Source organism: Symphalangus syndactylus, chromosome 22, assembly GCF_028878055.3.
Source record: "Symphalangus syndactylus isolate Jambi chromosome 22, NHGRI_mSymSyn1-v2.1_pri, whole genome shotgun sequence".
Lineage (NCBI taxonomy): Eukaryota > Metazoa > Chordata > Mammalia > Primates > Hylobatidae > Symphalangus > Symphalangus syndactylus.
The window spans coordinates 9,264,121-9,284,089 of NC_072444.2; the positions used below are offsets into that span (position 1 = coordinate 9,264,121).

The 19,969-nt window shown below is 47.3% G+C and overlaps 2 protein-coding genes and 2 non-coding genes across 23 annotated transcripts in view; all 4 read right to left on the reverse strand.

Annotated features, from left to right (window-relative positions):
• RCC1 (regulator of chromosome condensation 1) overlaps nucleotides 1–7,666 on the reverse strand; it is a 39,922-nt gene extending 32,256 nt beyond the window's left edge. For 4 of the 15 annotated variants that reach the window (XM_063631483.1, XM_063631473.1, XM_063631488.1 and 1 more), the window contains exons 1-3: nucleotides 7,531–7,666; nucleotides 5,264–5,296; nucleotides 3,296–4,602 (exon numbers count right to left, since the gene is read on the reverse strand). The gene's annotated coding sequence lies outside the window, so the exon portion shown is untranslated. Of the gene's footprint in view, nucleotides 1–3,295; nucleotides 4,633–5,263; nucleotides 6,868–7,530 lie in introns of those variants that run through there. The other 11 variants (XM_063631485.1, XM_063631476.1, XM_063631480.1 and 8 more) reach the window with 7 other exon arrangements.
• Nucleotides 4,670–4,873, reverse strand: LOC129472843 (small nucleolar RNA SNORA73 family). Its single transcript, XR_008654109.1, has one exon. It is a non-coding gene; the product is annotated as a small nucleolar RNA SNORA73 family (small nucleolar RNA).
• Nucleotides 6,048–6,252, reverse strand: LOC129472842 (small nucleolar RNA SNORA73 family). The gene has a single exon (XR_008654108.1). It is a non-coding gene; the product is annotated as a small nucleolar RNA SNORA73 family (small nucleolar RNA).
• Nucleotides 7,667–12,519: 4,853 nt separating the features above from the next.
• Nucleotides 12,520–19,969, reverse strand: part of PHACTR4 (phosphatase and actin regulator 4) — a 137,512-nt gene continuing 130,062 nt past the window's right edge. For all 6 annotated transcript variants that reach the window (XM_055261298.2, XM_063631432.1, XM_063631433.1 and 3 more), the window contains one exon: nucleotides 12,520–16,339. In XM_055261298.2, the coding sequence (XP_055117273.1) occupies nucleotides 16,324–16,339 (16 nt within the window). In that variant the 3' untranslated portion in view covers nucleotides 12,520–16,323. The remainder of the gene's footprint in view (nucleotides 16,340–19,969) is intronic.

The following is a 19,969-nucleotide window of genomic DNA, read 5'->3' on the forward strand; positions in this document are numbered from 1 at the left end:
TAGTGAAACCCTGTCTCTACTAAAAATACAAAAATTAGCTGGCCAGGCGCGGTGGCTCATGCCTGTAATCCCAGCACTTTGGGAGGCCGAGGCAGGTGGTTCACCTGAGGTCAAGAGTTTGAGACCAGCCTGACCAACATAGAGAAACCTTGTCTCTACCAAAAATACAAAATTAGCCGGGAGTGGTGGTGCAGACCTGCAATCTCAGCTACTCAGGCGGCTGAGGCAGGAGAATCGCTTGACCCGGGAGATGGAGGTTGCAGTGAGCCGAGATCACGACATTGCACTCCAGCCTGGGCAACACGAGTGAAACTCCATCTCTAAATAAATAAATAATAAAAATAAAATACAAAAAGTAGCCGGGCATGGTGGTCCTAGCTACTCCAGAGGCTTAGGCAGGGGAATCACTTGAACCCAGGAGGTGGAGGTTGCAGTGAGCCAAGATTGTGCCACTGCACTCCAGCCTTTGGAGACTGCGTCTCCAAAAAAAGAAACTAGCAAGAATAGATTTGAACAACACTAATACAACAACAATAATACACTTTCAAGTAGCCCATAGATCCAAGAGGAAATAGAAAAGGAACTCAAAAATATTTTGAAATGAATTAAAATGAAAACAAAACATACCAGAATTTGTGTGTTGTTAACAGTATCTGGAGGAAATTTATAGCACTAAGTGCCTACGTTAGAAAAAAAGGTCTCCAATCAATGAGCTCAGCTACTAGCTTAAGAAACTAGGAATAGATGAGCAAACTAACCCCAAAATAAGCAGAGGAAAGAAAATAATAAAGATAAAAACAGAAATCTATAAAAAAGAACACAGAAAAATTAAATCAACCAGTGCTTGCTATATGGCAGGCACAGTACAGGAATAAGTACTGAGTTTACATATGCAGTCTCTTGAGGATCCTCCGAGTAGGTTAGATGGACATAAAATGGAAAATAACCAGATCAGAATACTAATGGCCATGAAGAATGATCAAGGTGCCAGCCTGCCTTCAAGAGCCAGTGAGGCCATTGTGGATCCTTAGGGAAAGGGGAGGTGAGGATAGTGGTTAAGAGATCAGGCTCTGCCGGGTGTGGTGGCTCATGCCTGTAATCCCAGCGCTTTGGGAGGCCAAGGCGGGTGGATCACCTGAGGTCAGGAGTTTGAGCCCAGCCTGGCCAACATGGCAAAACCTTATCTCTACTGAAAAAAAAAAAAAAAAAAAAAAAAACGAAAATTAGCTGGGTGCGGTGCAGGCGCTTGTAATCCCAGCTACTTGGGAGGTTGAGGCAGGAGAATCGCTTGAACCCAGGAAGCAGAGGTAGCAGTGAGCCAAGATCATGCCATTGCACTCCAGCCTGGGAGACAAAGACTCCATCTCAAAAAAAAAAAAAAAAAAAAGAGATCAGGCTTGAGGCTAGGTGCAGTGGCTCACGCCTGTAATCCCAACACTTTGGGATGCTGAGGCAGACGGATCACTTGAGGTCAGGAGTTCGAGACCAGCCTGGCTAACATGGTGAAACCTGTCTCTACTAAAAAATGCAAAAAAAATTAGCTGGGCATATGGTGGCGTGCTCCTGTAATCCCAGCTACTTGGGAGGCTGAGGTGGGAGAATTGCTGGAACCCGGGAGGCGGAGGTGGTAGCAAGCCAAGATGGCTCCATTGCACTCCCTCCTGGAGACAGAGTGAGACTCGACCTCAAAAAAAAAAAAAAAAAAAAAAAGGCTGGGCATGGTGGCTGACACCTGTAAACCCAGCACTTTGGGAGGCTGAGGCGGGCAGATCATGAAGTCAGGAGATCGAGACCATCCTGGCTAACATGGTGAAACCCCTTCTCTATTAAAAATACGAAAAAATTAGCTGGGTGTGGCGTCATGCATCTGTAGTCCCAGCTGCTGGGGAGGTTGAGGCAGGAGAATGGCGTGAATCCGGGAGGCGGAGCTTGCAGCAAGCTGAGATTGTGCCACTGCACTCCAGCCTGGGCGACAGAGCAAGACTCCGTTCTCAAACAAAAAAAATTGATACTGTATGCTTGGCTCCTGAGAAGTCACAAAAGAATGTTATTTAATAAGTGATCATGCTGCTGCACTCCACCTAGAGACCCTAAGCTTTTCACAAATATCAACTCCTTTCTCCTTATTACAACTCCATGAGGTGGTTTATCTTTCTTATTTTGTGAACACGAAATTGAGGCAGAAGGGCTAAGTAACTCACCCAAAGTCTCATGAACAGCAAGTGGTGGGATGAGGATTCGAACCCAGGTAGTCTAATACTCCTAAGATGGGAAACCAATACTGTCTGCCTACACAAAGAACAAGGCCAGAAGTGCCTGTTCGGAAAGTCTACAGGAAGGGGTATTGCAAGCTGAAGTTTAACAGTGGGACCTGAACACCTACTGACAGCTTTGCTTCAGCTGTACCTTGCAAGTCAATAGAAATTCATTCATTTCCTGCCCAGCACTGCAGTTACCCAACCCCACCTGAGAATATGAATTGAAAGCATACTAAAACCACTGGTTCAGAAAAAAATCACTTTACTCAGGTGAGATTTATGTAGTTACAGCACAACACGGATGGGACTGGGCAGACACAAATGGGACTGACTCATCTGGCTTCTTCCTGGGCAGGGAACTTGATGCCTGTTTCTGCAGAGGTGCCACTTCTAGTTGGGACTTGGACGATTAGTCTTTCGGTTCCTGGGTTTCCCCATGGGAATATGCTGTATTAAAGCCCACCTCAGCATTAATATGCCAAGCGCTTACCTAGAACAGTGCCTGGCACAGGTAAGCACAAATACAACTGCTTTAGGAAGATGCCTTTTTTTTGAGACTTAACTCTGTCACCAGGCTGGAGTGCAGTGGCAAGGTCTCAGTTCAGTACAACCTCCATCTGCCGGGTTCCAGCAATTCTCCTGCCTCAGCCTCCTACAGGTGCACACAACACCCAGTTGTTTTGTCTTTTTAGTAGACAGGGTTTCACCATGTTGGCCAGGATCTCTAGATGTTGTGATCCACCTGCCTCAGCCTAAGTGCTGGGATTACAGGCATGAGCCACCAAGCCTGGCTGCATTTAAGATGCCCTCTTAAACACTGCCTCGCTCCTCTCGGCCCGTAAGAAAAATCAAGCTGTGTTCCCCCACAATCATAGTAACTAGCTTCCATTCTCAAACCAACCCTGCCCTCAACACCCTGACAAGCAAGCTCTACAGTCCGCCCAACTCCAATCTCACCCACCTCCCTCAAACCTCTCCCCAACTTCCAAATGGCTTAATGGCTGTCCCACCTCCCCTATGCCAGTAGGTAACTTTACCTTCTAGATGATCCCCCTTCAGGGTACTGAACATTTATGTTGGCAGCCCATGCAGGGGGCTTGACAGTTTCCATTATGACTCACGTCATGAGGCAAGCAATTCTGGCAATCTTCAGGCTGAGGTGCACCAGGTAGTAAAGGCTCATACAAATCAGCGAGGGATACCACAACCTCCCATTGCTACCATCGATTTTTCCTCCACTACATTGCAGGAAGGTAAAGAATCCGTCTAACAACTCATCTTGCACTCAACCCAAACTTATGGTCCTATTGGTCAGGACCTAACATCCATTTTCCCAATAAACTGCCAACATAAAGTGAACCCAAGGGGGACCCACCTGAGACTAGGTTTTAGGGCCTTTAGAACTGAAGCTATCATGCTAGTTTCCTTCAGCAGTACCATTCATAGATTCTTGGCTGATGTCACCACAGCCATTTCCATAAAAATGAACCACAAACATGTAGTCATATTTATTTTAATTCATAAATACATTAACATAGCAGATGAGGCAATGTTAGGTAAATTACAAATACATTAGAAATTATACAAAAGTGGCAGGGCAGGGTGGCTCACGCCTGTAAACCCAGCACTTTAGGAGGCCGAGGCAGACAGATCACGAGGTCATGTTGAGACCAGCCTGGCCAATATGGTGAAACTTCATCTCTACTAAAAATACAAAAATTAGCCAGGTGTGGTGCTACACGCCTGTAGTCCCAGCGACTTAGGAGGCCGAGACAGGAGAATCGCCTGAACCTGGGAGGCGGAGGTTGCAATGAGCGAGATCATGCCACTGCACTCCAGCCTGGGAGACAAACGAGGCTCTGTCTCAAAAAAACGAAAAATACAAAAGCAAAATACTCAAGGACTTTTAATATACCCACTAACACCGTGTGCCTTCTGGCCAAGCAGAGTCACTTCTGTGGTTCTTAAAGTGTGAATGAGGTGAAAGAATGTGCATTCCTAGCTAAATGCCGAATTCCAAAGCCTTAGTACAAAACAGCAGACTTTCTGCGAAACAGGGCGTTTAAAAGAGGTATGAGGGCTGGGCGTGATGGCTTACACATTTGTAATCCCAGCTACTTGGGAGGCTGAGGTTGCAGCCAAGATTGAGCCACTGCACTACAGCCTGAGTGACAAGACTCTCAAAAGGAGGCAGGAAATGCACCCCAATCTTTTGCTCCAATCTGCCAAAGATTGTCAAACCCTGCTAAAAAAAAAAAAAATCAGGTACCTACTCTCCCTTCTATATAAAGGACCCTAAAATTAAATGTCAACACCAAAATATAAGTGCAGATCGTCTTCTTTCCTAAAAGAAAAGAAATAGTGATTAGACTCCTGAAGATCCTACTTCAACTTAAAGTCTAGTACACCAGACATGTTTCCTGCATGGTTTGTCTCCCCCGTCATCGTCCACAGGACTCTGGGAAGCTGTAGGAATATGCAGGCGCAGACACGAGGCCCAGCTTCATGTTCAACGTCGTGGAAAGGGACTGTACATCACGGGGCAGAGCCCTATGCTCCCCTACGCCACTTGGACAGAGCCTGGGGAGAGTGACCTCCCAGGGTATCCACGTTGGAATGCTCGTTAGTGAGGAATGGGAGTAACTGACAAACCCAATATTGCTAATCACCCACAGTATTTTCAAGGGCTAGAATCTTTTTCTCAGCTCAGGCTACACATGTAGATAAAGCCAATTAGGCGTCCTACAGTTCACTAGGGTAACTTTTACTACATTGCACACTTTTAATGAGCAGACTAAAAAAAGCAATTTTTACAGTGTTGAAGTTATGTCAACATGCCTACAAAAATGCAGCAAAGTTGATATTTGGATATTGCTCTGAGAATGATTCAATGCCTCAGAGGTAAATCCTGACCAACTAGAATAAAGTCTCTTCACTCCTACTTCCATTACAGAAATCACTGACAAAGAGCTGATAAGCAAAAAACAATTAGGAGATTTACTTACCAATTAAGAGTTACTTGGAATCCTTAACAAATCCTGCAAAACAAGATATTAATCAGTACAGCAAAACACTAATCCTTTTCAACGAGGGGCCTCACGCTATCGCCTGGGTTTGGAGTGCAGTGGCACAATCATAGGTCACTACAGCCTCGAACTCCTGGGCTCCAGCTATTCTCCTGCCTCCAGCTACCTATCATCATGCCTGGCTACTTTTTAGCCAATTTTTCTTTCTTTTTTTTTTTTTTTGAGACGGAGTCTCGCTGTGTCACCCAGGCTGGAGTGCAGTGGCGCAATCTCGGCTCACTGCAAGCTCCGCCTCCCGGGTTCATGCCATTCTCCTGCCTCAGCCTCTCCGAGTAGCTGGGACTACAGGCGCCCGCCACCACGCCCGGCTAATTTTTTTTGTATTTTTAGTAGAGACGGGGTTTCACCGTGGTCTCGATCTCCTGACCTCATGATCCGCCCGCCTCGGCCTCCCAAAGTGCTGGGATTACAAGCGTGAGCCACCGCGCCCGGCCGCCAATTTTTCTTAAACATGTATTAAGACTTCAATCTAGCTGTGTGCGGTGGCTCTCGCCTGTAATCCCAGAACTTTGGGAGCCCAGAGGCTGGCGGATCACGAGACTAGGAGTTTGAGACCAGCCTGACCAACATGGTGAAACCCCAACTCTACAGTGGAGTGCGCCACTGCACTCCAGCCTGGGTGACAGAGCGTCACTCCATCTCCCAAAAACAAAACAAAACAAAACAAAACAGAAGACTTCAATCCAGATTCAGGGCTCTAGAAGGCTGTTTCCTGCATGGTTTGTCTCCCCAGTCATCGTCCACAGGACTCTGGGAAGCTGTAGGAATATGCAGGCGCAGACACGAGGCCCAGCTTTATCTCCAACGTTGTGGAAAGGGACTGTACATCATGGGGCAGAGCCCTATGCTCCCCTACGCCACTTGGACAGAGCCCGGGGAGAGTGACCTCCCGGGTGTATCCACGTTGGACAATCAGTGTAACGCATACATTTACAGAATCTAATAGGAAACAGTTTAATCCATTCATGTTACTACAGATCTTAAACAAGAATACAAACGAGTTTCCACCCTGTCCACAGTGGGGTGTTAAAAAAAATCGGTTTCTAGACTGGTAACATGTCATATTCAGCTATTCTAATTACTTTTCAATAGGCGGTTAGTACTATGCGGAAGGTAGGGCAGAAGCAAAGACAACAATTAGGCCCAGCTATCCTAAATTCAAATGAAACACGTGGACTCGTTAAATTACCCCCAAATCGGCCAGGCACGATGGCTCAGGCCTGTAATCCTAAAAAAAAATAAAAATAAAAATAAATAAATAAATAAAAATGACCCAAATCACAAAAATACGAGAAAGCAGAATTACGAAATGTAATGCTTCCAAATTATGAAAATCTTCGGCCTGGCGTGGCGGACCACAAGGTCGGGAGCTGGAGACCAGCCTGGCCAACATGGTGAAATCCCGTCTCTACTAAAAATACAAAAACAAGCCGGGCGTGGTGGTACAGGCCTGTAGTCCCAGATACTCGGGAGGCTGCGGCAGGAGAATTGCTTGAGCCCAACAGGCGGAGGTTGCAGTGGTGCTATCAAATAAAGAAAAATTGAGAAAATTCTTAAAGGCAAGTGAGGATCTGGAATAAAACTGCGCAATTCCATTGAGAACGACAATGTGCCTACTATGAGGCAGTAAGATAAACGGCGGGGGTGGTGGTGCACCTTCAGGGACTCGGCGGGTCGGGCGGCAGCCCTGCAGTCCCGAGGTCTCCATGGCCCACTTCTGGCCCCGGCCCGTCTAACGCGTACTTTAGTTGGGACGGATGCCGCCTAAGACACCCATATATAGTTTTAAATTATATGATTTCCGGCCAGGCGCGGTGGCTCACGCCTGTAATCCCAGCACTTTGGAAGGCCGAGGGCGGTGGGTCACGGAAGTCAGGAGTTCAAAACCAGCCTGACCAACATAGCAAAACCCTGTCTCCACTAAGAATACAAAAATTGGCCGGGCGTGGTGGCACGTGCCTGTAATCCCAGCTGCAGGAGAGGCTGAGGCACGAGAATCGCTTGAACCCGGCAGGCGGAGGTTGCAGCGGGCACTGCAGCCCAGCCTGCGTGACAAACCGACTCCGTCTCAAAATAAAAAAGCAAATAAATAAATAAAATACTATATGATCCTCCTAGGGAAACTCGGCTACTGATCTATAGCCTTAGACCCACAACTCCGGTGGCAAGCACCTGATCACACTTACCAAGACTAAGAAGCGACGACTGCGAAGCTGTCTCCAAGAGGGCGGTTGAACGCGAAGCATCCTTATTTAAACCTGACGAAATGCCCGGAAGTCATGGAATGTCTACTGCGCGTGCGCAGGAGCATGCGCAGTTAGAGAATCAGCGACTCGCTGAGGCTTCTGGGAATCTACTGCAGATTGAGCCCCACCCCTTCCTGGCTCGGAGGCCTCTCGCGGCGGTGGATCCTTACCGCGGGGCCTTGCTGGGGAATGCACGTTACAGAAATAGGTCTCTAGGTATGTAGCTGCAGAGGACGTTTACTTCTGTGCAATCACTGGACTCAGTCTGTAGGATATGCCCTTAGATAAACTGGCCAAAAAATTTTTGGAAGAGTCGAACGCGGTGGCTCACGCCTGTGATCACAGCAAAGACCGTGAGGGGCGGATCGCTTGAGGCCAGGAGTTCGAGACCGGCCTGGGCAGCATGGCGAAACCCCGTCTCTACGAAAAATACTAAACATAAGCCGAGCGTGGTGCCGCGCACCTCCAGTCCCAGCTACTCGGGAGGCTGAAGCATGAGAATCGTTTGAACCTGGGAGGCGGTGGTTGCAGTGAGCCGAGATCGCGCCAATGCATTCCATTCTGGTCGACAGAGCGAAACTCTGTCTCCAAGTAAATAAGTAAAACGTTGGAATAAGAATGCAGAATGGAAAAAAAATACATATAGAGAAATACGGACTATCAAAAGGAATTGAATCTGCCTTGTCACCTGTGAAAGAAATAATTTGATAAATGTGAAGGTAAATAGGATGAAAGCGCCCCTAGACGAATCAGATAAAAGTTTAAAAACTCCAGGCCTGGCGCGGATAAAAATAAATAAAAATAAAAAATAAAAAACTCCTTTGCACAACAGTGTGAATGAATGTACTTAAAAGCACTGCCCTATACTCTTTCTTTGTTTTCGAGATGGAGTTTTGCTGTCACCCAGGCTAGAGTGCAGTGGCGCGGTCTCGGCTCACTGCAACCCCCGCCTCCCGGGTTCAAGCGATTCTCTTGCCTCAGCTTCCCGAGTAGCTGGGATTACAGGCGCCCGCCACCGTGCCTGGCTAATTGTTGTATTTTTAGCAAGACGGGGTTTCACCATCTTGGCCAGGCTGCTCTCGAACTCCTGACCTCAAGCAATCCACCTGCCTCGGCCTCCAAAGTGCTGAGATTACAGGCATGAGCCACTGCACCCGGACTTTTTTTTTTTTTTTTTGAAACAGAGTCTCGCTCTGTCGCCCAGGCTGGAAGGAAGTAGCGCGATCTCGGCTCACTGCAACCTCCGCCTCCCAGGTTCAAGCAATTCTCCTGCCTCAGCCTCCCGAGTAGCTGGGACTATAGGCATGCCACCATGCCTGGCTAATTTTTGTATTTTTAGTAGAGACGGGGGTTTCACCATGTTGGCCAGGCTGCTCTCGAACTCCTCACCTCAAGCGATGCCCGCTTTGGCCTCCCAAAGTACTGGGATTACAGGCGTGAGCCACTGCTCCCGGCCCCCTATACATTTTAAACTAGTTAAAAATGGCAAGTTTTACGTATATTTTACCGCACACAAACAAAACCCTCCGAATATGAAGTAGGCAAGTAAAGAATGCTTACGATATATATACATGTGAAATGTTGCAAATATGATGGAAGTTTTAGTATGGTGTAAGGTGGAAAAACGTTGGCTAGAGGGACAAAGCTATCACAGCTGGGCTATCTTGAGTAGTAACGTTTATGGTGTTCCTCCTACATATTAGATTTTGTTCTGAATGCTTTATTACGTACATTATTTACTATCGCAGCAATTCTTTTTTTTTTTTTTTTTTTTTGAGATGGAGTCTTGCTCTGTTGCCCAGGCTGGAGAGCAGTGGCTCGATCTCGGCTCAGTGCATTCTCTGCCTCCTGGGTTCAAGCCATTCTCCTGCCTCAGCCTCCCCGAGTTGCTGGGACTGCAGGTGAGTGTCACCACGCCCCACTGATTTTTGTATTTTCAGTAGAGACGGGGTTTCACCATATTGGCCAGGGTGGTCTCGATCTCCTGACCTCGTGATCCGCCCGCCTCAGCCTCCCAAAGTGCTGGGATTACAGGCTTGAGCCACCTCGCCCGGCTAGAGAGATGGGGTTTCACCATGTTGGCCAGGTTGGTCTCAAACTCCTGACCTCAGGTGAACCACCTGCCTCGGCCTCCCAAAGTGCTGGGATTACAGGCGTGAGCCATCGCACCCGGCCGAAAACCCAGCATTTAAATGGTGTTCAAGGAAGAAGCCGGGAGCACAGAGAAAGGTCAGTCAGGGAAGGAGAACCAGAAGACAGTGGTGCCTCAGAAGCCAAGGAAGAACAGTTTTGAGGACTAGGACATTGTCCAAAGCACCAAATGTTGCAAAGCAGCCAAGTGCAATAACCGAAGGCCTTTGGAAGTGGCAGTTAGCTGAGAAATCCCTGGTGATCACAGGAAAGCCATACTGGTTTGGTTTTCGTTTAGATTTTAATGAGCTGAGTGAATATGGCCTTAGATAGGGAAAACAATGTGCACAGACCAGAGGTTATGAAGCAAGGCCAAGAAGCCTGTTCAGTTTACATCTCCATCACTAGTTCTTCCTTTGTCAATCATTTAGCCCAGCTGCCTGGCCTGGGAACTTGGGTTGTTTAACATTGGAATAGATTTTGTGAAGGGAGTATAGGAAAAGCGGGAGAGAGGGTAGTAGATTGAAGAGAAACTGGGGTCACGGGAAGATTGTCTTTGTTGTGGGTGAGGGTAGGAAGGAGGTGAGCATTAAATAATTTATTTAATGCTCCCCCTCCCACAATCTTGAGGACTGTGTGTCCTCAGTGCCAAATGAAGGAATGTTAAAACTGTTTGTTCCTGTCGGATGACCTCTATGCTCTACATAGGAGGCAAAATTCTTTGGGGAAGAAATTAACAATATCCACACAAAACACCAGATGGAGCGAGAGGTCTGGGTTGCTGGTCATTCCTGGTTTTCCCTTCATGTCTCCTAGGGCTGAAATGGAATAGAAGTTGAAACAGTGGTGCTGGCTGTGTTTTGGCTTCAAGGATAGGATTTTCAGGCTGGGCGCGGTGGCTCACGCTTGTAATCCCGGCACTTTGGGAGGCCCAGGCGGGTGGATCACGAGGTCAGGAGATCGAGACCACAGTGAAACCCCGTCTCTACTAAAAATACAAGAAAAATTAGCCGGGTGTGGTGGCGGGCGCCTGTAGTCCCAGCTACTCGGAGAGGCTGAGGCAGGAGAATGGCGTGAACCCGGGAGGCGGAGCTTGCAGTGAGCCGAGATTGCGCCACTGCACTCCAGCCTGGGCGACAGAGCGAGACTCTGTCTCAAAAAAAAAAAAAAAAAAAAAAAAAAAGAAAAGGATAGGATTTTCTTTGTTGCACATTGTCGTCTTTTTATGCTTACTATTTCATCCTTTGCCTATTCAGTGTCCACTGGACCTGCTCCTCTTTTTTTCAAGAGACAAGGTCTATGTTGCCCAGGCTGGTATTGAACTCCTGGGCTCAAGTGATCCTTCTACCTCAGCTTCCCAAGCTGCTGGGACTACAGGTGTGCACCACTGCACCAGGCTGGACCTGCCTTTTCCTGGGGTACAGTTATATAAATCCACAGAGACCCAAAATTCATTCATTGTTTTGGCAAACACTGGGCAATCTTCATCTTCAAAACAGCTTTCTGGAGACAATTTAACCTCAAAAGGGCAATAGCAATTTGAGGCTTCTTTGGAGGGCTAGTAGAAGGACAATCTGGGAACAGGTGGACACAAGGAGTTCTGACTCATGGTTTCTTTTAACTCTTGGTAAAGGGTGGTGCACTAAACAAGGCCAGTCTCTTTTTTTTTTTTTTTTTTTTTTTTTTTTTGAGATGGAGTCTCGCTCTGTCGCCCAGGCTGGAGTGCAGTGGCGCAATCTCGGCTCACTGCAAGCTCCACCTCCCGGCTTCACGCCATTCTCCTGCCTCAGCCTCTCCAAGTAGCTGGGACTACAGGCGCCCGCCACCACGCCCGGCTAATTTTTTGTATATTTTTAGTAGAGACAGGGTTTCACCGTGGTCTCGATCTCCTGACCTCGTGATCCGCCCGCCTCGGCCTCCCAAAGTGCTGGGATTACAAGCGTGAGCCACCGCGCCCGGCCACAAGGCCAGTCTCTTAAGTGACAAATAGAAGTGAGTCATTGCTGAGGCCACCTGGACTGAAACTGGGCTGCTTGCCGGAAAAGAAAACATGAAGTACTAGGTGTCCTGGGCCGGGTGCAGTGGCTCATGCCTGTAGTCCTAGCACTTTGGGAGGCTGAGGCAGGCGGATCACCTGAGGTCAGGAGTTCGAGACCAGCCTGGCCAACATGGTGAAACCCCGTCTCTACTAAAAATACAAAAAATTAGCCAGGGGTGGTGGCAGATGCCTGTACTCCCAGCTGCTCAGGAGGCTGAGGCAGGAGAATCGCTTGAATCTGGGAGGCAGAGGTTGCAGTGAGCCGAGATCATGCCACTGCACTCCAGCCTGGGTGACAGAGCAAGACTCTGTCCTGGGGAAAAAAAAAAGTATTAAGTGTCCTTTTGTGATGTCATCTTGGGGGTCCAATTATATGTGGTTAATATAAATTTTTTTTTTTTTTTTTTGAGATGGAGTTTTGCTCTTGTTGCCCAGGCTGGAGTGCAATGGCGTGATCTCAGCTCACTGCAACCTCCGCCTCCCGGGTTCAAGTGATTCTCCTGCCTCAGCCTCCCGAGTAGCTGGGATTACAGGCATGTGTCACCACGCCCGGCTAATTTTGTATTTTTAGTAGAGATGGGGTTTCTCCCTGTTGGTCAGGCTGGTCTCAAACTCCCGACCTCAGGTGATCCACCTGCCTTGTCCTCCCAAAGTGCTGGGCTTACAGGTGTGAGCCACTGCGCCTGGCTTACATATCATTTTTAAACTGGATTTTTTTGGGATAGAGTGTAATGTAAAAGAAAATACCTCACACCAGAATATTATAGTTGGTATTTAAAAATTCTAAAATATTTAATAATTAATATTGATGGGAAGACTGATATACAATGCAATTATTTATTTACAAGGAGATTCTATACATCAGGGAGGCATCTTGAAGTACAATACACCAGGGTTTCATTTCTTCTTTACATTATGATTGTGAGTTTCCATATAAGTTGGTACTTACATGGAAAGGGAACACAAAATCCATTTTTATATACATAAAAACAGAACAAACACCCAAAGAGACTTGACCCCCAAAATGTCTTGTTTCACTTGAAAATAACATGAATGAGATGAAAGATGAACCAGATTACTTGGTGATGCACAGAAGGCGAACAAATAGCTCAGGAAATCAAATCCTGTTTCAAGCTTGGCACATTAAGGGTAAGAAAGGTAGTGAAAGAAGGGTTTGAAAATATCATCTCAAGCCACAGAAAATGCTGGCAGAAGACAGTCTCCAGACCAGTAAGATAGAATGGTTAGAAGTCAAGTTAGAGTTATTGTGTGGCTACCTTATATCCAGACCTCTAACAGACTGAGTGGAATTGTCACTTCTTTTCCCTCAGTTATCCCAAGTGTTAGTAAACTTCAAGGAGGCTGGGTACGATGACTCACACCTGCAATCTCAGAACTTTGGGAGGCCAAGATGGGCAGATTCCTTGAGCCCCGGTGTTCAAGACCAGCCTGGGCAATATGGCAAAACCTCATCTCTAAAAAAACACAAAAATTAGCTGGGCGTGGTGGCACGTGCCTGTAGTCCCAGCTACTTAGACTGAAGTGGGAGGATCGCTTGAGCCTGGGAGGCAGAGGTTGCTTTGAGCCAATACTGTGCCACTGCACTCCAGCATGGGTGACAGAGTGAGACCCTATCTCCAAAAACAAAACAAATCAAAACCAAACAAAAAACTTCAAGGAAGGCTGGGCACGGTGGCTCATGCCTGTAATCCCAGCACTTTGGGAGGCCGAGGTGGGTGGATCATCTGAGGTCGGGAGTTTGAGACCAGCCTGACCAACATGGAGAAACCTCATCTCTACTAAAAATATAAAATTAGCCAGGTGTGGTGGCTCATGCCTGTAATCCCAGCTACTTGGGGGGCTGAGGTAGGAGAATTGCTTCAACCCGGGAGACAGAGGTTGCAGTGAGCTGAGATTGCACCATTGCACTCCAGCCTGGGCAACAAGAGCAAAATTCTGTCTCAAAAACAAAACAAAACAAAAAAAACTTCAAGGAGATGTGGAGCATTCTTTCTTTTTCTTTCTTTTTTTGTTTTTTTTGAGATGGAGTCTCGCTCTGTTGCCCAGGCTGGAGTGCAGTGGTACGATCTCGGCTCACTGCAACCTCCGCCTCCTGGGTTCAAGCAACTCTCCTGCCTCAGCGTCCTGAGTAGTTGGGATTACAGATGCATGTCAACATGCCAGGCTAATTTTTGTATTTTTAGTAGAGACAGGGTTTCACCATGTTGGTCAGGCTGGTCTCAAACTCCGGACCTTGTTATCTGCCCGCCTTGGCTTCCCAAAGTGCTGATATTAAAGGCGTGAACCACCATGCCTGGCCTAGGTTTTGTTTTGAACTGATATTCTGTTTCTTCAGCAAGTCCACATAAGAATGTGGATATGAAAGGATGAAAATCTACTGAAAGATTACATACAGAACAAATAACAGGGAACCACAGAATAAATCAGAAGAAATCTATGAAATAGCCACAACTTCTTGAACATAAAAGTGAAGGGAAAAAAAGCCACATTCATCAGATTAAACAGAAACTATTAATTTTTTTCTTCCATTTATAGTGTGGACAGGAATTAAAGCGAAACAGTGAGACTGTATGGTTTTCAATACAAGTGCAAAGAAAGCAACAAAATCTTCTGTTTTAGGAAATCATATTAATATCTATTACAAATGCAGAAAGCAGGAGGGCTGAGTCGATGCCCCAGCACCAACCATACTGGTTATACTGTGGAAGAGGGGCGGGTGAGGTGGGAGGGAGCTGCCAGAGAGAGTCAGCAGGGGGATCAGCACTGAAGAGGAGGCGTGCGGCAGGAGGGCAAAGAGCACTGAGAAGAGGGGAGCAGTGGGCCATGATCGTGCCCTCTTTGCTTCTCCAGAGGCCCTTTCCTATGCAGCACCCCACACCCAGCCAGACCTTGTTGTGATTCTGGCTGGAAGCGTGGGGACCGATAGCTCATAAATGCTCCCACAGAGTTGATACAACTCTGCTTTAAGGAGGAGAATACATTTATTGGTTGAAGTGATTTAGACTATCATCTGGTAAATAAAACTACAATAGCCTATAAAATGTAACCCACTAGTTTTCTGCCACGTTAGCATTAATATTAAGGCTTTTTTTTTTTTTTTTTTTGAAATGGAATCTCGCTCTGTCACCCAGGCTGGAGTGCAGTGGCGCGATCTCGGCTCACTGCAACCTCCACCTTCCAGGTTCAAGCAATTCTCCCGTCTCAGCCTCCCCAGTGGCTGGGACTACAAGGCACAAGCCACCATGCCCGGCTAATTTTTTCATTTTTAGTAGACACAGGGTTTTGCCATGTTGGCCAGGCTGGTCTTGAACTCCCGAACTCAGGTGATCCACCCGCCTCAGCCTCCCAAAGTGTTGGGATTAGAGGCGTGAGCCACTGAATCTGGCTAAGGCTTTTTTTGTTGTTGTTGCAAGGAAGGAATAAGGGGATTTACTGAAAATGAAAGTACACTCCACAGTGTGGGAGTGGGCCTGAGCACAGGGGCTCAAAAGGCCTTTCTTCTTTTTGTATATAGAAAATATACATGTTTTCTCATCTAACCGATTTTTTTTTTTTTTTTAAGACAGAGTCTCACTTTGTTGCCCAGGCTGGAGTGCAGTGGGCGTGATCTTGGCTCACTGCAACCTCCACCTCCTGGGTTCAAGCGATTCTCATGCCTCAACCAGGAGCCATCACACCTCGCTAATTTTTGTATTTTTAGTAGAGATGGGGTTTCCCCATGTTGGCCAGGCTGGTCTTGAATTCCTGACCTCAGTTTATCTGCCCACCTTGGCCTCCCAAAGTGCTGGGATTACAGGCGTGAGCCACCACGCCTGGCCTCATCTAACCAATTTGGATTCTGGTTGGAGTTCAGGAAAAACGTAAGTTCCCATTACTTCCCGATTATTTTAAAATAAAAATTCATGACGACTTGTGAGGAAAAGGAAGAACATGTCAGATCCTGAGCTTCCTCTCAGGCTTGAGTGCCTCAAGAGGACTGTATTGCTGTGTTACGAGAGGTACAGTGCAATGCTTTCATCTGATATGCCAGTGTGGTAAGAAGGCTTTCCCTGGAGGTAGAGACTCTTTTACCAGAAGGTTGGGGGTCTCCAGAAGGTTTTCCCCACCACGAATTGGATTTGATGGCTGGAATTTAGAGCCTACACATTTGGGTCTCACAATCAGGGCAGGGCAGGTAAGGCTAATGGTGCAAACTGTGTCTCAGCACAGGCAGTCATCTAGGGGAAGGGGTGTGGTGCAGCCAGTAAAACCTGGAACCTGCAAGTGGTTCAGAACTTTGGTGGCCAGTAAGGGAAAAACTCCTCAAGTATGCTACAATATTGAAAGGTTCAAAAGCACCGACAAAGCGTTGTTTTGCCCCAGGTGCAGCACATGAGACTCTGTTCCAGTGAAATGCTACATTCAAAGAAGTGCTGTCCACCTCAGAAGATCCCAGAGGACGCAATTCTGGCTGTGCTGGGAAGTGCTAAAGTTCCCTCCATATGTCACTTTGGAGAAGGAAGCAGCAAAGCAGCCACGTTGAGTTCCTCTCTCAACCTTTGGCATCATGGACGATGGTAGCTAAAAGAGATAAAAAAGAGACGAGTTACCACATGATGTGCATTTCTTTGCTATTAATGTATCAGTAGTAATGAAATGTTATACCTAATTAACATTGCCTTCCCTCTGCTGTAATTCTACCTGACCTTTCTGTTGCATCTGATACTCCTCGTCTGCTTCCTTCTTAAAACTTCTCGGCTGGGCGCGATGGTTCACGCCTGTAATCCCAGCACTTTGGGAGGCCGAGGCAAGCGGATCATGAGGTCAGGAGATCGAGACCATCCTGGCTAACACGGTGAAACCCCGTCTCTACTAAAAATACAAAAAATTTGCTGGATGTGATGGCGCGCATCTATAGTCCCAGCTACTCGCGAGGCTGAGGCAGGAGAATGGTGTGAACCTGGGAGGTGGAGTTTGTAGTGAGCCGAGATCGCGCCACTGCACTCCAGCCTGGGTGACAGAGCGAGACTCTATCTCAAAAAAAAAAACAACTCTTCTCTTGGCTTCTGTAACACTATCTTTTCCGTAATTTTCTCTCTTCTTCAATTGATCTTTCTCAGTATGCTGTCCTGGTTCATTTTCCTCTGTCTACCCTTTAAATAAAAAACAACTTTCCTTGGCCGGTCACGGTGGCCCATGCCTGTAATCAATCCCAACAATTTGGGAGGCCAAGGTGAGAAGATCATTTGAGACCAGGAGTTTGAGAGCAGCCTGGGCAACATACGGAGACCCTGTCTCTACAAATGATCAAAAAGTTAGCCAGGTGTGGTGGCCTGTGCCTGTAGTCACAGCTACTGAGGAGGCTGAGGTGGGAGGATGGCTTGAACTCGAGAGGTTGAGGCTGCAGTGAGCCACGATCACGCCACTGCACTCCAGCCTGGGTGACAGAGTGAGACCTTGTCTCAAAAAAAAAAAAAAAAAAATCCCCCCTAAAGGTCCACTATCTTCTTTCATTTGTATCTTGAGACTTTGCTTTCTTTCTGGATTCTAGGCTGCATATCTAATGGTCTTCTAGGTATCTCCATGTGTCATAGGCTCCTCAAACTAAACACATGCAATGTATTTTCTAGCTTGTTCACTGTCTGCCTTCTTTTAGAATAAAAGCTTGGTCAGGCATAGTGGTTCACACTTGTAATCCCAACACTTTGGGAGGCCAGGATGGGAGGATCACTTGAGGCCAGGAATTCGAGACCAGCCTGGGAAACATAGTGAGACCCCATCTCTATTTAAAAAAGAAAAAAAAGAATAAAGCCTCATTGAGGACAGAGACTTTATCTTTTTTTTTTTTTTTTTTTTTGAGACGGAGTCTTGCTCTGTCGCCCAGGCTGGAGTGCAGTGGCGCAATCTCGGCTCACTGCAAGCTCCGCCTCCCGGGTTCACGCCATTCTCCTGCCTCAGCCTCTCCGAGTAGCTGGGACTACAGGCGCTCGCCACCACGCCCGGCTAATTTTTTGTATTTTTAGTAGAGACGGGGTTTCACCGTGGTCTCGATCTCCTGACCTCGTGATCCACCCGCCTCGGCCTCCCAAAGTGCTGGGATTACAGGCGTGAGCCACCGTGCCTGGCCAAGGACAGAGACTTTATCTTATTTCCTGCTGTATCCCAAGGACCTAGCACTATACCTATCATGTGGTAGGTGCTCAGTATTTGCTGAATAAACTAAACTGGTCAGCTAAACTCCTTCCTTATCACCTTCACAGATCTCAAAAAATGCAAGTTAAAAACATCAGAGTCATTTTGACTACTCCTTTATTTCATCTCTGGAATCCAACAGATTGCCACATCTTGTTGATTCTATGCTTGAAATGTCTTTCAAATCTATCACGTTTGCATTCTCACTATCTCTGGTCTGAGCTACCATTATGCTCACTATGATTATTTCAGACACTTCCTGTTTTCCTTGCTGCTAGTCTCTTCATCCTTCCATATCATCTTCCTTGTTTGCATCAGAGCTTGTTCTGAAATACACAGAATTTCCTGCTTATAAACTGCCAATGGTTCCAACATCCTAGCACAACAGTCAAAGCATTGCAAGGGACTGCAACCCATTTTCTAGCTTATTTTCACCACACTGCCCCAAACATCCTCTGATCCAGCTACATTTTCTGTTACCCACAAACACCATGTGTTTTCCTCTCTCCCATCGTCTTGCTTAAGCTCGTCCTTCTTCTCTCTCTTTTTTTGAGACGGAGTCTCGCTCTGTCGCCCAGGCTGGAGTGCAGTGGCGCAATCTCGGCTCACTGCAAGCTCCGCCTCCCGGGTTCACGCCATTCTCCTGCCTCAGCCTCTCCGAGTAGCTGGGACTACAGGCGCCTGCCACCACGCCCGGCTAATTTTTTTGTATTTTTAGTAGAGACGGGGTTTCACCGTGGTCTCGATCTGTCGACCTCGTGATCCGCCCGCCTTGGCCTCCCAAAGTGCTGGGATTACAAGCGTGAGCCACCGCGCCCAGCCCTTTCTTTTTCTTTTTTTGAGAGACAGTCTTGCTCTGTTGCCCAGGTTGAGCACAGTTGCACGATCTCGGCTTACTGTAACCTCTGCTTCTGGGGTTCAAGTGATTCTCCTGCCTCAGCCTCCCAAGTATCTGGGACTACAGGCATGCCACCATGCCCGGCTAATTTTTGTATTTTTAGTAGAGAGGGGGTTTCACCATGTTGGCCAGGCTGGTCTCCAACTGGCCTCAAGTGATCCACCTGCCTCAGCCTCCCAAAGTGCTGGGATTACAGGTGTGAGCCACTGCGCCCAGCCTATACTGGTCCTTCTGCTTACAAGGTTCTTTCCTTCCTTTTTGTTCAGATTAATTTTTTTAATATACCTTAAGATCTAGCGTAAATGTCACATTCTCTATAACTTTTTCCTTTAGCAAAAACTGTTCTTTTTAGCAATGGCATCTTACTTTGTTGTCCAGGCTTCAGTGCAGTGGTGTGACCATGGATCACTGTTGCCTCAATTTCCCAGGCTCAAGTGAATTTCCTACCTCAGCCTCCGAGTAGCTGGATTACAGGAGCGTGCCACTGCACCTTTTGGCCATTTTTTTTTTTTTTTTGAGATAGAGTCTTGCTCTGTCACCCAGGCTGGAGTGCAGTGGCGTGATCTCGGCTCACTGCAAACTCCACCTCCCAGGTTCAAGCAGTTCTTCTGCCTCAGCCTCCTGAGTAGCTGGGACTATAGGCATGTGCCACCACACCCAGCTAAGTTTTGTATTTTCAGTAGAGACGGGGTTTCACCATATTGGTTAGGGTGGTCTCAAACTCCTGACCTCGTGATCTGCCCACCTCAGCCCCCCAAAGTGCTGGGATTACTGGCATGAGCCACCATGCCCAGCCTGCACCTGGCTAATTTTTTTTTTTTTTTTGAGATGGAGTCTTGCTCTGTTGCCCAGGCTGGAGTGCAGTGGCACGATCTCGGCTCACTGCAAGCTCCACCTCCTGGGTTCATGCCATTCTCCTGCCTCAGCCTCCTGAGTAGCTGGGACTACAGGCGCCCGCCACCATGCCCAGCCAATTTTTTGTATTTTTAGTAGAGAGGGGGTTTCACCGTGTTAGCCAGGATGGTCTTGATCTCCTGACCTCGTGATCCACCTGCCTCGGCCTCCCAAAGTGCTGGGATTACAGGCGTGAGCCACCGCACCTGGCCTAGGCATTTACTATT